A 14,059-nucleotide genomic window follows, 5' to 3' on the forward strand; every position below is an offset into this window, starting at 1 on the left:
AGGCCCTTCCAGGCAGGCGGCCCCCTCGCTCTGCACTCTGCTCCTTGTCAGGGTGGGGAGCTGTGAAGGTTCAACGTGCGCTTCTTCAGTGAGTCGTACAACGCAGTGTCCTTTGGCCACATGTCAGTGAGCTGGGCTTCCTCCTGAGAATGACTGATCCGGCCCTTTGTGTCCGTTTATATGATCCCATGAGCGTCTTCCTTAGGACATGCGTGACTTGCTGCCGTGGTTGCAACAAACGAGCGCTCTGAAACCTCAGCCCCCTGCCTTGGGGCTGCCCCTCGCCTGCTGGCCAGAGTCCCTCAGGGGGACCTCATGACCCTCGCAGCTTGGACGGCCCCCATCCAGCGCTGACCGCCCAAGACAGAGCTCTTGGTGGGCCGGGCCAGGCCAGCCTCCTCTGGTGGCACTGAGGGAACCACCTGCTGGCTGTCGTGACCTGCTCCGTGCAGCCGGGGACGCAGAGGAGCAGACGTGCCCGTCACAGGAAGACGGGCCTCCCTGGAGCACACGGGGTGCTGGTGCGCAGGGGATCCCTCAGCCAGGGCGGACTCGGGGCCGGCGGGGGCGTGACACGGGAGTGCGGGCTGCGACTGGACAAACCGCGCGGGCAGTCCTGGGCGCGGCGCTGGGAGGCTGGGCAGGGGCCCGGGCTGGAGGCCCGGTCAGGCTATGGTGGGGCCCCCACCTGGAGAACAGAGCCCCACTCGGGTGTCCTGCAGCCACAGCAGGACGCGGTTCCAGGGGCAGGCCGGGTGGCTGCCCCAGCGGGCTGCATCACTGCTCAGACCTCCAGCCTCCGGGTGGCGGCCTTGGACGGGCCCCGGCCGCAGCCAACCTCGGCCCCTCGGGCCCGGCACGGTCTCCTTGGGCCAGCCTTCATCCCAGGCTGCAGTCCACGTGTGCACCAGAGTGGGGACAGTGCTCAGAGTGGCTGGCCCTTCAGGACGGGGGTCGGCCAGAGGGAGTTGGCTGGGACCCACGGGCTTGCTTCCCCCGACGCCAGAGGCTTCCACGTGACACAGGTGAATGGCAACAGCCTGCTGCAAAGAAAAAGCCTGAAGAAAAAGCGCCGGCTTCGGGGCTGACTGCCCACAGCGCCCCGCTGCTTCACCACCCGGGGGTGGGGCTCCTCTGGCCTGAGCCTTCCTCCAGCCTGGACACTGAGCCCTGCCTGGAGGCCGCTGATTATGGGGGTAGGGGGGAGGGCGCTGGGGACTGTTTTGGCTCTGGGTTTTCCCGAGGCCAAGGTGCTCAGGCTGTTTCTAAAAACAAGAGGAAGTCACAGCAAAGCCAAGGGTCCCTGCTCAGAGGTGTCCACTGGGCTCGCCAGTCCCACTCCACGCACCGCCCCCCCAGCCGGGATCCAGGCCACAAGTGGTTAACTGTGGCGGCCGGAGCCTGCGGGGCGGGCTGACTGTCTTCACTCATCACAGTAATCGGCGCATCTGCAGACAGGAAATCCTCCTCCCCAGCTCCCGGCCTGTTATCTAAGACACCTGGTGTGAGCGGGTGATTCACAGACAAACAATGAGCCGGCCCCCTGCACAGCAATTAACTGCTTTAGCTGCTAATGTGCTTAATCCACCTCGTGGGGATCAAGGCTGCGCCGCGGAAGAGGCTGGCAGGCTGCAGGCCAGCCCACTCTGGTGTCCGCGGGTGTCCACGGGCACGAGCCGCAGCCCGCCCTTCTCATCTGTGACACCTGGGGTCTGGTGGGTGCCCGGGCGGACCCAGGGTCTGCCAGCTCCCGGCCGGCCATGGTGTTCGGACCCCTGGGACCACCCTTTATCGCACACAGAAGTAATGCCCGGTTCCAGGCTCTCCAGGTAAAGGGCAGAGAACGTTCCGGTTGCTGAAACGGGACGTGGCTCCTGGATGTTTACAAAACCCGCTGCGAGCTGTGCCCCGCCAGCACTTGCCCTCGGCTGGGAGGCGTGCCGGGAACCGCAGCGCTGCCTCGGGAAGCAAGGTCAGAGGCCAAGGACTGTGAAAAGCCCCCACCCCCGGCATCAATCACACCAGCAGACCGTCTGGGGGATGCCAGTTTTGAAAATACAGAAAACAAAACGGACTCCTGGTGGGGGAAGGCTCCCAGGGCCTCACCCTGTAGCCCACCAGGGCCGTCTGGACGCGGGGAGGACCCCGAGGGTCCGGGGGGAGGGGCGGGGTGCAGGCGAGGGGCCAGGCAGGCGGTGGGTGCAGTCCCCTCAGCCTTTAGAACCAAGCTGAAAACGACAGCCATCAGTTTACCTCTCCGGGTCTGAACACTCAGACGACCCTTCACAGCGTTCAAAACAAACCCCCTTTTAGGTCTACTCTCTCGATTCGATCAAGAACATTTCCTCTGGTAATTTAGCGAATCTTGGCCAAGAGTTCGCTCCAGGGTGTCTCAGACTTTTGCCTCATTCCTAAAACCTGCTCGCGTCAAGCTTCAACAGCCAGGCGCTGACCGCTCCGGGGTTTATTTCATTTTCGGATTTCCACCCGTTCTGAGCATTTCGGAAGCAGTAGGCTTCTCAGAAGTACACCCCACCCCAGCCCCACCTCGGGGCACGTGGGGACCTGGGCAGCCGGGGTGGGAAAGCGCGGGAGGCAGGCCCTCTGAGGGCTCAGTGGACACGTCGAGAGCTGCGGAGCCGGATGTGGGGTCTGATGGGCACAGAGACTCAGAAGCCAGGCCCGGGGGGAGGGGGATGAGAGGCCCGCGGGCTGGAGACACGGAGGGAAGACCCTGATCGCCTCTAGGTGTAACGTGCACACAGACGGGTCGGGAAAACGGGTTCCAAACGTGCAGGCCACAGGCCCCAAGGCAGGAGGGTGTCCCGGCAGGTGGGCCCAGCGCCCTCTGTGCAGGGACCCCTGGGGCAGGCCCGCCTGCCACGGCTCTGGGCTCCAGGCTGTGCCCTCAGGGCCTCTCCCCTCCAGGCTGGCCGTCCTGAGCCCTGCAGGGGCCCCAACGCCCTCCGCAGGGTCAGCCGGGTGCAGGGGGCCCAAACCTGGGAGTGTGTTCCACACGGTCACCCATGAGCTCTCTGCATTGCCGCCCGGGGGGGCGCGGGGAGGGGCAGGGAGGGGTCCAGACACCCGACGGCAGGGAAGGGGGCACCTGGGCCCTAGGGCACGCACGTCCTCACCTATGGCCCAGAGCACCGTGTCAAAGGTGCCCGCGTCCTTCCGGTCCGAGGTGAGGTCCACCCAGGTGACGCGGAGCTGCTGGCCTGGGAGTTTCTCTACCTTCTCGGGGGCGCAGCCCCGTAGGATCCGGGTGCCGTGGCCAGCCATGTGCTCGGTGACCAGCGAAGCCATTTGCTGCAGAGGGTGGAGAGGGTGCGGGGTGAGGGCCCGGCGCTGGGGGGAGGGGGGCCTGCAGAGACAACCTGCCTGAGCTGGCCGTCCGGGGGCGGGGGCAGGCCTCACGCCCCGCTCTGGGGACCCTGCTCTCTGTGGAGCTGAGGACTAACCCGGCAGAGCTTCTGGCAGCCCCTGTCCCCCCAAGTTTGCGGGCCCAGGCCCCTGGCCTGGGGTATGTGTGACCTCTGGACACTTCTTAGACATTAATGAACCGAGTCTTCCCTGAAGGGGCTGAGACCCGCCCCGGGCTCTGTCTGCCAGGTTCTGCCGGGCGCGGCGGCCAGGTAGCTGCGAGCAGATGTGGGCACCTCTGCCCCCCTTCTCATTCCTGCGGGCCTCTGTCTCTTGGGCCCTCTCTGCCTGCATCCAGCCCGAGGCTCGAGGCCGTCCCCGGACATGTGTGCCAGAGGCGGGCACTCGGGCATCTGTCCAGGGGGTGACAGGACATCGGGGGGTGCATCGCCCCGGAGCCCACCCACCGTCCCACTGCGCAGACACTTGGTGTTCTGACAGCGACAACCCAGACCTGGGCTTTAAAGTGACATCTCTTCGAAGGGATTGTGGCTTAAAAAGAAAGTACATGTGCTCATCACGTGGGCACATCCATTGTCAGCAAGGGTGCCCGCGCCCCAGGCTGGGAGGCCATGGGGCCGCCTGCGTGGTGGACGGGGAGGCCATGCGGCTACAGGGCCTGGCTCGGCTTGGCGTCCTGTCCGTCCTGTCTATGGTGGCCGGGCTGCCGTCACCCACGACGGTCACCCAGGGCCTCTCTCCCCACCACGCTGGCCCTGGAAAGACACACTCCTCGGGCCCCAGAGGCTCAGCAAGGGAGCTGGGATGGCACGGCTGCCCATGCTTGCCGGCCACTGCCCTCCCAGGTTGGGGCTGGCCGCTGTGTCTGCTGTGAGCTGACCCTTGCTGCCACCTGCCAATAGGTGTCTATGTCGCCAACAGTCTCTTCGCTCGACTTGAGGGCCGGTTTCTAAAGACTGAGACCTCGGTGCCAGTCCACACCTGCCCCCGCCCAGGTAGGGGGGTGGGAAAGCCCCCTCACGACAGCAGGGACACGGGTGGGGGCGCTGGCCCGGCATTACCTGGTCGAAGGCCCGGAGGGGCACGCTGCGTATCATGACGGTGGTGTCCAAGCCGAGCCCGGTGAGGAGGCCCGCGCACTCCAGGGCTACGTCTGCCAGGCGGCTAAGGAGTGTTAACGATGGTGACGCTGGGGCCGGGCAGCGAGACCCCCACGCCCCGCCAGAAGCCCACACCCACCCGCCCCACCAGCCCAGAGGAGGCTCCGACCTGGCTGCAGAGACCACCCCCCGGTGCCATCTTGGACACACGTCGAGGGCCAGGTGGGGGCTCCATGCACAGGCGCCTTCCACGCCCCTGGAGGCTCACCCGGGCCACATGGGGGTGGTCGGGAGCCAGCGCCCGGGCCTCACACCTCTGTCTCCCCTGCAGTCGCCCCTCCGGGCCCCCAGTCTTACTGTTCCATCTGAAGGAACTGGCCAGAGGGGGCTGGTCTCCAGGGAGGACCACCTGCCTCAAGGCTGTGTCCAGCTGCCTAGCCAGTGAGCGGCTCAGGAAGAGCCTCCCGGAAGCCCCAGACTCAGAGGTCAACCTCAGAGTGTCCCCTGAGCACAGAGGACAGAGTGGGCCTTTACAGGTCACAGGGGGCAGCCCCCACGGGAGGGGCGAGGGCGGGGGCCGGACCCGAGCGTCCGCTCTTGGGACGGTGAGCAGCGCCGTCTGTCTGTCCATCACCTGCATGCAGCAAAGGATACAGCTGGCCCCGACCACCAACCTGTTGAAGGGACAGACAGAGATACATGGGTCACACGTCCACGGGTCGTGAGCTGCCCCTGGGGCTCCGAGGGCCGGGCCTTGTGCGGGCGCCCGGTAGCTGCCGCGAACTGTCCGACAGGCCACCCTGAGGGATGATAGCCCCCCCAGGGCTCCTGCCACAGTGACAGCCAGCTGCCGGATCGGGGAACTGCCTGGTGGCGAGGGAGGGGCGGCTGGTGACAGACCAGCGTGTCTGGGGACGGGCCCGCAGGCAGGACCGACGTGGACCAAGCCCAGATGTTGCAAGCTTCTCCTTGACTCCCACTGGACCCTGACGTCAGGCTGCAGACAACCAGGGAGGTGCGGATGTGGGCAGTAATGCTCCGGGGCCACGGAGGCCGGGCGGAGGGCCCACGCCTGCCTGCCCCAAGTCCCCCCATGCAGAGGCTGGGAAAGTCAGCACGGCCAGCAGGGAGGGGCCACAGGACCCAGCAGACCTCCCGTTACACACCCTGCGTGCACACACACCTGAGCACATGTGCACACACATGCTTGCACACGTGCACCGAACTGAACCTGAGCGCAGACTCCCCGCCCAGGCAGTGTGGGTGGGCTCGTCAGATCACCCTCAGCCTTTGAACGAGAAGAGGTGACGCGGGGGAGGATCAGCAGATGTCAGCTTGATCCCGGCAGGTACTAATGATATAATTCCATTTCAAACAGACGCTCGTCCCGGGAGGACTGCTGCTGGCGCCCTGTGGGGAGCTGCTGGCACTCAGCTTCCTCGGGACGGGTCGGAGCCGCGGGTGTCTATGTGGGTGAGTGGGGAGAGCTCGGCATGTGAAGCACACATGCAGGCACATGCACATGGGGCATGTATGCAGGCATGCACACACGGGGCACACACACGCACATGTACACGGGGCATACACGCAGGCACACGCAGCACACGCACACGGAGCACACATGGAGACACACACGGGGCACATGCACGCAGGCACGCGCACACGGGGCACACGCAGGCACGCCGTGTCCACACGTGGGTACACACAAGATGGCCTTCTCTCCCTCCGTCTGGACGTGAACGGGGAAGGGACAAGCCTTCCTTCTAGACAGAAACTGCAAGGCTTGGGCTGCCCTGAATATCCTGCCCCGACGCAAGAACCAGTGAAGGGCGTGCGTGCAGACCTCGTGGTGGTGTCCTGTGCCCCGCCAGGGCGCCCACGGCCTGCGCGGCTGAGCCATGCAGGCCCGGAGAGCCCACTGACCACCCACTGCGCGGTCCTGCCGTCCAAGTCTTCCTGTCTCCACAGAGCAGACTCTGGTGGGGGTCTGCAGCCTGAAGCCCACAGCCCAGCTCCAGGCAGAGCAGCAATGTGGTCTGATTTTGGCAAAGACGTTTTGTTTCCACAGCTCCTGAGCATGCTCCCAAGCCCTGCACAGGCGGGTGGGGAGTGGGGGTGGGTGAGGGTCCCCCCAAGCCCTGGGTGTCCCACTCCCACCTCAAGGTCATGGGGCCCCGCTCCCAGGCTGCTGGCTCCAAGCCACCAACAGTGGGTGCATCAGGAGGGCACGTCCTTGACCACGTGTGGGCGGGCGAAAACTCCCGGGGGAGGGCGTGTGCTGGCGCCCATGGCCACCTCGGTCTCCTCAACGGGGTTGGTTTTCACTCCACCCCTGGCCCCCAGTTCATCAAATAAGCAATTCATTATCAAACAACAATTATCTGAAAAAGGCAGGATCCAAGGTCTTAACCAGAGAACTCCCTTCAGGCGGACTCGATGAGAAAACACCCAAACCAGGGCTGGACTCCGGAGCTGGGGGCTGGCGGGTCTGAGCTGCGGGTGGCCTTTGCTGGCCCCCGAGGACACCCTGTCTCGGGTGAGGCCAAGGCTGGTGCCCGGCAGGTGCCCCTGGCAGGCCCTGGGGGCGGGGCGGGCCTCCAATGCCTGTGCCCTGGGGCCCCGCGGCTGCGTGTGTGTTTGGGCAGCCCCCCGTGTACCCCTGGGTGCTGCCGACACAGCACGCCGAGGTGTAGATGCTGCAGGCTTACCCTGCTCACGGGCTGGCCGCCGCCTCGCATCTGGAGGCAGAGGAAGCAGCAACAAAGCTTCCCCAGGCGTGAAGCCCCAGTTTAAGGAGCTCTCCACCTGCCTCTCGGGTCTGAAGGCCCCAGTCCGCACCCGGGGCGGCGGGGGGCACCCACACAGTGCGAGGGCCCACGGCCACCCCGCCAGTGCAGGCAACACTGAGGCCCTGCAGGCAGGGGCCCCGGGAGCAGCTGGACATGGGCTGTCCAGAGGGCTCCCAGACCCCTGGGGCAAAGCAGGTGGGTCACCCGTGGAGGCTGCTGGCCACCCCGTCTCATGAAGGTGACCCTGAGGGCGGTCCACACAGGGAGGAGCTGGCCAGCGGAGGCCCCGCAGCTGCAGGCTGAGGCGAAGCTGGGCATGCTGGGCACCCCGCTGGCCAGCTGGCCTCCTGGATGGGCCCCGGGACATGGCCCGCCTGGCTTCGCGAGGCCTCCAGGGCGGGGGCAGCCCTCGGGCCCATATTCATTTCAGCTCCATTTTAAAGGCGAGTTAAAATAAACACCAGGAATATTTATAAGGCAAATAAATCTGGTAGAAACAGCCCCTCGGAGTGTGAGTGGAGGCCCCCAGCCCGGCCAGAGCTGATAAAATACAGAAATGCTACTGTCGGCCCTCCGGCTTATTTTGACTGCGCGCAGGAATGTAGCGAGTAAACAGTGCCTCCGTATCACACTGTTACAACTTGCATTCACAGCTCGGCACAAAAGCTGCGTTTCACAGAAGCAGCGTTCGGGGATGTATCTCCAGCTTAATTTTTTAAAAAAACCATTTCCTCACATAAATCATGCTCAGAACGGAATGGGTGACTGATACATTGCAAACACTTTTTTTCCTTAAACAATAACATACCTAGATTCCTTCTAAACGAAAGAGCTAAAAAAAAAAAAAAAAAGTCTTCTAAATGGTTTGGTTTTTTTTTTCCTGAAGAAAATAAACACTTTGCTGACCCCGATATCTGGGGCTGTCTTCCCTGGCCGCGCATGCCCCGGGCCCAGCACGTGGTCAGCAGGGCGGCCACGCGGGGCCCTGCACCCAGACCTTTCCGTGCCCAGGCCCCGGCGAGCCGCAGGCAGTGAGGGCACCAGACGGCGGCCCCTCTTGGTGGCTGGACTCGGCATTCAGAAGGCCAAGTGGGAATAACAAACGAAAGAAAACGAACACACGGGAACGGAGTCAACGAAAGACCAAGATTCAGAGAGTGCTGGCGCTGGGCAGACGCGACCGAGCCACAGTGGTGGCCTCGGCCAGGACACAGGCCCCACGCCGTGAGCCAGCATCCAGGCGGCTGCGCCGTGAAGGCCGATGGCACCACAGTCTCCACGGCCCTCCACGGACCTGCGTCACCCCCAGAAACCCACGCCCGAGAAAACGACGCGGGTCCAAAGCCTGGCGGACGGGACCCGGAACAGGGCCAGAGCAGGATGGTGCCCCACTCGGAAGAGTTTCCAGGCCGACCGCAGGCGCTCGTGGTGGGTGCCTGGGACCCCGTCTTCACGCAGACAAGCTGCAGACGCCCACCAAGGCCCTGGGACCCACAGGAAATCCAGGGCTTTTGTCAAAAACCATCTTGCTGGGGGGGAGACTCTCCTGAACATGCAATAAATCTAACAGCAATTAAGCATAAAAGAGCCTAAGCCACACTTAAAAAACCCAAAACACTGGTACGTTACTGGAGTTAAAAGACACGACAAGCTGAAAAAATCTGCAATTGTAAACAACATGAGATTTCAGCTCTGACAGCAAAGCTGTGGGCACATAAGAAAGAGGAAAGCAGAGGGCAGTGCCAGGGCAGGGCAGCCTTGCTCAGAGCCACACACACTCAGGGCCACACGCTCACAGCCACTCACAGACACACATGGCAGCCCTGCTCACAGCCACACAGGCTCACAGCCACTCAGACACACACGCTCAGAGCCACACACAGAGACACATGCTCAGGGCCCCACACGCTCACAGCCACTCACAGACACACACGGCAGCCCTGCTCACAGCCACACAGGCTCATAGCCACACGCTCAGGGCCACACACTCACAGCCACTCACAGACACACACGGCAGCCCTGCTCACAGCCACACGCTCAGGGCCACACGCTCACAGTCACTCACAGGCACACACGCTAACAGTCACATGCTCAAACCTGTGAGTAGATAAGAAAGAGGAAAGCAGAGGGCAGTCCCAGGGCAGGGCAGCCCTGCTCAGAGCCACACACGCTCACAGCCCCTCAGACAATCATGCTTACAGCCACTCACAGACACACACGCTCACAGCCACATGCTCACAGCCACTCAGACATGCTCACAGCCACACGCTCACAGCCACTCACAGACACACACGCTCACAGACACTCAGACACACACACTCGCAGCCACACACTCACAGCCACACACAGACACACACGCTCACAGCCACACACTCACAGCCACTCAGACACACACGCTCACAGCCACTCAGACATGCTCACAGCCACACGCTCACAGCCACACACTCACAGCCACTCACAGCCACTCACACTCACAGCCACTCAGACACATACGTTCACAGACACTCAGACACACACGCTCACAGCCACTCAGACACACACACTCACACTCATAGACTCACACACAGCCACTCACGCTCACAGCCACACATGCTCACAGCCACACGCTCACAGCTACTCAGACACACACGCTCACAGACACTCACAGACACACATGCTCACAGCCAGTCACGCTCACAGCCACACGCTCACAGCCATACACGCTCACAGCCACTCACAAACACGCTCACAGCCACTCACACTCACAGCCACTCACAGACACACACGCTCACAGGCACACACGCTCACAACCACACACACAAATACACAAATTCACACAGATGCTCACTAACACACATGCTCAGAGACACACGTGCTCACAGCCACATACACAGAGATACACACGCTCACTGATACACATGTTCACACATGCTCATAGACACACACTCTTACATAGATACAGCCCACAGACATACACAGATACATTCACAGACACACACGCTCACACCCACATGTTCACAGACACACATGCTCACAGACATGCTCACACTCGCACACTTCACAGACACACATGCTCACACTCATACAACACGCTCAGATATACTCTCACAGGCACACTCAAGACACACGCTCATGCTCACAGACACACAGGCTCACAGACACACACATTCACTGACACACATGCTTACACAGATCCACAGTGTCACTGACACACACACTGAGCCACACACATTCACACTCACAGCCACACATTCAAAACCCACACTTAGACACCCACACTCATTTTAAACAGCTAGTGCTGCTGCTAAGTCGCTTCAGTCGTGTCCGACGCCAAAGATGCCATAACAGCAAATGCAAAAGAAACCACACCACGTTTAACCTACTAGTTAGAGATAAGAGAATTAGCCCAGATACTACAGAGTAAACAGATAATGTGCTAAGCGTGACATAAAATTATACCCTACTTCAGGCGGAAGCGCCGGGCACAGCTGGAGCCTGTGGAGGTGGCGGCAGAGCGACCCGGGCTGGGGATGGGAGTGGCCGAGGGGCCCCACCTGGCAGGGGAGGCCCGGTTCCTTCGGCCCACGAGACAGCACCCACCCGGGACTGCAGTTCTCGACTGGACACAGCCCCGGCCATGCACACGGCGCGGAAGAAGCCAGGGATGGTCAGGACCCGCGCGTGGGGCTTCTCTGCAGCCAGTCCGACCAGGGAAGAGAAAAGGGGCTGGGGGCTCTCAGGAGCCCCTCGCGAAGGGCTGCACCTGGGCCTGAAAGGGCGCCTCGTGAGGCCAGGACAGTGAGGACGTGCAGAGAGCATGGCCCGCCACGCACACACGCTCACGTGTTCCCACACAGGCACATAGGCTCACACAAGGCACACAACGTGCGCGCACACACACGCGTGCACACACACTCACACCAGGCGCACCCACATACGCTCACACAGGCACGCACACACACACACACAGGCGCACACACATGTGTACACACACAGGCACACACACACAGGCGCACACACAGGCGCACACACATGCTCACACCAGGCGTGCACACACACACCAGGCGCACCCACACACGCTCACACACAGGCACGCACACACACTCACACCAGTCGTGCACACATACGCTCACACACAGGCACACACACACACGCTCACACACAGGCACACACACATGCTCACACACAGGCACACATGTGTGCACACACACGCTCACACCAGGCGCACACACACACGCTCACACACAGGTGTACACACACATGCTCATACACAGGCACACACCAGGTGCGCACACACACATAGGCGCACACACACACAGGCACACACGTGTGCGCACACACGCTCACACACAGGCACACACACATGCTCGCACACAGGCATACACACGTGTGCACACACACGTTCACACCAGGCGCACACACACACGCTCACACACATGCTCGCACACGGGCACACACCCACATGCAGAGCCTGCACCCGCAGGCCTCGGGCAGCAGGCCTCCCCAGCCCGGCGCTGTGACAGCGAGCCTCTGCCGCCCTCTGGTGGCCTGTCTGGTCCCTGCAAACACAGGTCCCTGAGACGCCCAGCAGCAGTGCCCAGAGCTGGACCCCAGGCTGGGAGTGAGCTCGGCCCCTGGGCCCTGCCGATCTCAGGGGCGCCCAGGACGCTAGGGGGGCAGGTGAAAGCGGGACATCTTTCAGGGCTGGAGAGGGGCCAGGCTCCCCCCGGTGGCCCACGGGAACCCTGATGAATGCCAGGCCTGCGGACAACAGCCACGCCCTGTGACACAGCCCTGGGCGGGAGCAGCCCCGAACGCACAGTGCGGCCCGGCTTTTCGCCTTCCCTCCGTGGGAAGGAACACAGGCTACCCAGCCGCCCTGTGCACAAGGGAGCGGGCCCCAGACACCCCTCAGGCCTTACGTTTTCCCAGGGGATTCCTTCAGCCAGAAGAGGTCATCACTCGTGATCCCATATTCCAAGGCACCTTCGATCTGTCCAGGAGAAGGGTTGATGTGAGGTGGCATCTCTGGCCCCTAGGGTGCCCACAGAGGACGCTGGCTCGCAGACACCACCCATGAGCGGCTGCACCTCCCCAGAAGCGGCTCTGGGCTGGGGGCCGGGGGGCTGCAGCCTCTTCCTCCAGCTCTCCAGGACTCCCGGATCAGACCCAGGGCTGGGGGAGGGAGGGGCGAGGCCAGGCGGGCCGGTCCCCAGGGTGCTGGGCTGAAGGCTGGGCAGTCCCCGAGGGAGAGTGCGGTGGGCCCTGCGCCTGGGGGCTGTGCAGGTCACCCCATGCCCCAGCAGGTGGGGGACGTGGGACGTGTGCCCTCCCCGTGGCCCTCGGGAGTCAGAAGTGCTGGAGAGAGGAAACGGATTCCAAACAGTTTACAGTTCCAATTGGCAAAAAAAATAAAGTTTCGTAGGTTTGCTCAAGGGAGACCGAAAGGTCTGGGTAACACAGGGACCAGAACACAGGCAGACTTGGCCGGCAGTGGGGCGAGCGGCCAACGAGTGGCCTCCTCAGGACCCGTGGCTCCACATCAACCCCCAAAGCCCTTCAGGGGGCAGTGGGGTGGGAGCGGGCCAGTCCGCATGTGGGCAGCCAGGCAGCCGAGCTGATCGCCAGGTCCTGGGAGCCGACCATGGCCGTCAGGGACTTTAAATGCAGCCTTAGCGGGCCCAGCTGCGGGTGGGGGTCACTGACAGTCACTGCTGGGCCCTGCCTGTGTGGTCACTCGGACAAGCGCCCTGCCCTCCTTCGGAGGCCTGTCCAGAGCCACCAGTCACAGCCGCCGGGTCCCCCACCCTGGAGGCAGCTCTCGCTGGGCGGACCTCAGGGGCTGGGGCGGGGGCTCCGGGGACACTCACGTGCGTGGGGTACCGCGGCCGACCTCCGGTGGCGATGACAATGTGCTCGGCCGAAAGCAGAGTCTGGGAAGAAAGCGAGGAAGCCGCGGTCACCCAGGCACCTCGCGAGGGCTCCACTGTGCCCTGGTCGCAGCCACTGCCCTGTGGCGCCGGCCCCGCGGCAGCCCCGAGACAGGTCTGAGCACCAGCAGGAGAGCTTCCCAGTTTACACAGCGTCCCCGGGGAGAAGATCTCCAGAATCCCACAAGGCCATGCTGGGCTGGGCCGCCTGAGCCGCGGGCAGCCTCGAGTGCTCGCTTCCTCCGTCACAGAGTACTGGACCAGCCTGGGCCCCGGAGGGATGTCCTGTCAATCCCAGCGGCACGGATCGCTGGGGACAGCGCAGAGGCTGTGTGAACCCAGGGTCTGCCCACCCTGGCCACAGACCAGCCCCTGGGAGCCCAGGAGGCCGGTGCTCACCTCCTCCCCGCCTTTGGAGACACCGCAAACTGTGTGCGTGTCGACAAAGCTGGCCTTGACGTTAAAATACTTGACTTTCCTGCAAAATAAAAACAGGATGCTCAAACGTGACCTCAGGCCACCCACGGCTCAGGGACAGGGGGCACGGCTGCCGTCTCCCCAGACACGGGGACCACAGCCGCCACGCAGGGGCGTCCCAAGGCCCAGCGCAGCTCCGGTGTGTGGGGACAGAGGCGGCCGGGCCTCTTCTGAGCTCAGTCCTGTCACCTGAACGCTCCACCAGGAAGAGGAGGCTCTCACATGCACCCAGTACTGTCCCCCCAGAACCCACCGACGTCCCGCTGCCAAGGAAGGGGGCCAGCAGGCAGGGGACTGTGAGGCCAGGCCCCAGGAGGGGTGAGGGGCACCTGGTACCCAGAAACTGGCTTTCTTTCTTTTAAAAAAATACTTCCAAATGGTGCCGTGTCTTTACTTT

At 63.0% G+C, this 14,059-nt stretch overlaps 1 protein-coding gene across 1 annotated transcript in view; it reads right to left on the bottom strand.

Moving 5' to 3' along the window:
• Positions 1–14,059, bottom strand: part of TXNRD2 (thioredoxin reductase 2) — a 28,061-nt gene that overhangs the window by 7,975 nt on the left and 6,027 nt on the right. Inside the window, 6 exon segments of the mRNA NM_174626.3 lie at positions 3,138–3,312; positions 4,449–4,540; positions 5,142–5,161; positions 12,178–12,248; positions 13,126–13,188; positions 13,585–13,663. Of these exon segments, the coding sequence (NP_777051.1) occupies positions 3,138–3,312; positions 4,449–4,540; positions 5,142–5,161; positions 12,178–12,248; positions 13,126–13,188; positions 13,585–13,663 (500 nt within the window).

This window comes from Bos taurus, chromosome 17 (assembly GCF_002263795.3).
Source record: "Bos taurus isolate L1 Dominette 01449 registration number 42190680 breed Hereford chromosome 17, ARS-UCD2.0, whole genome shotgun sequence".
NCBI classification, from domain to species: Eukaryota; Metazoa; Chordata; class Mammalia; order Artiodactyla; family Bovidae; genus Bos; species Bos taurus.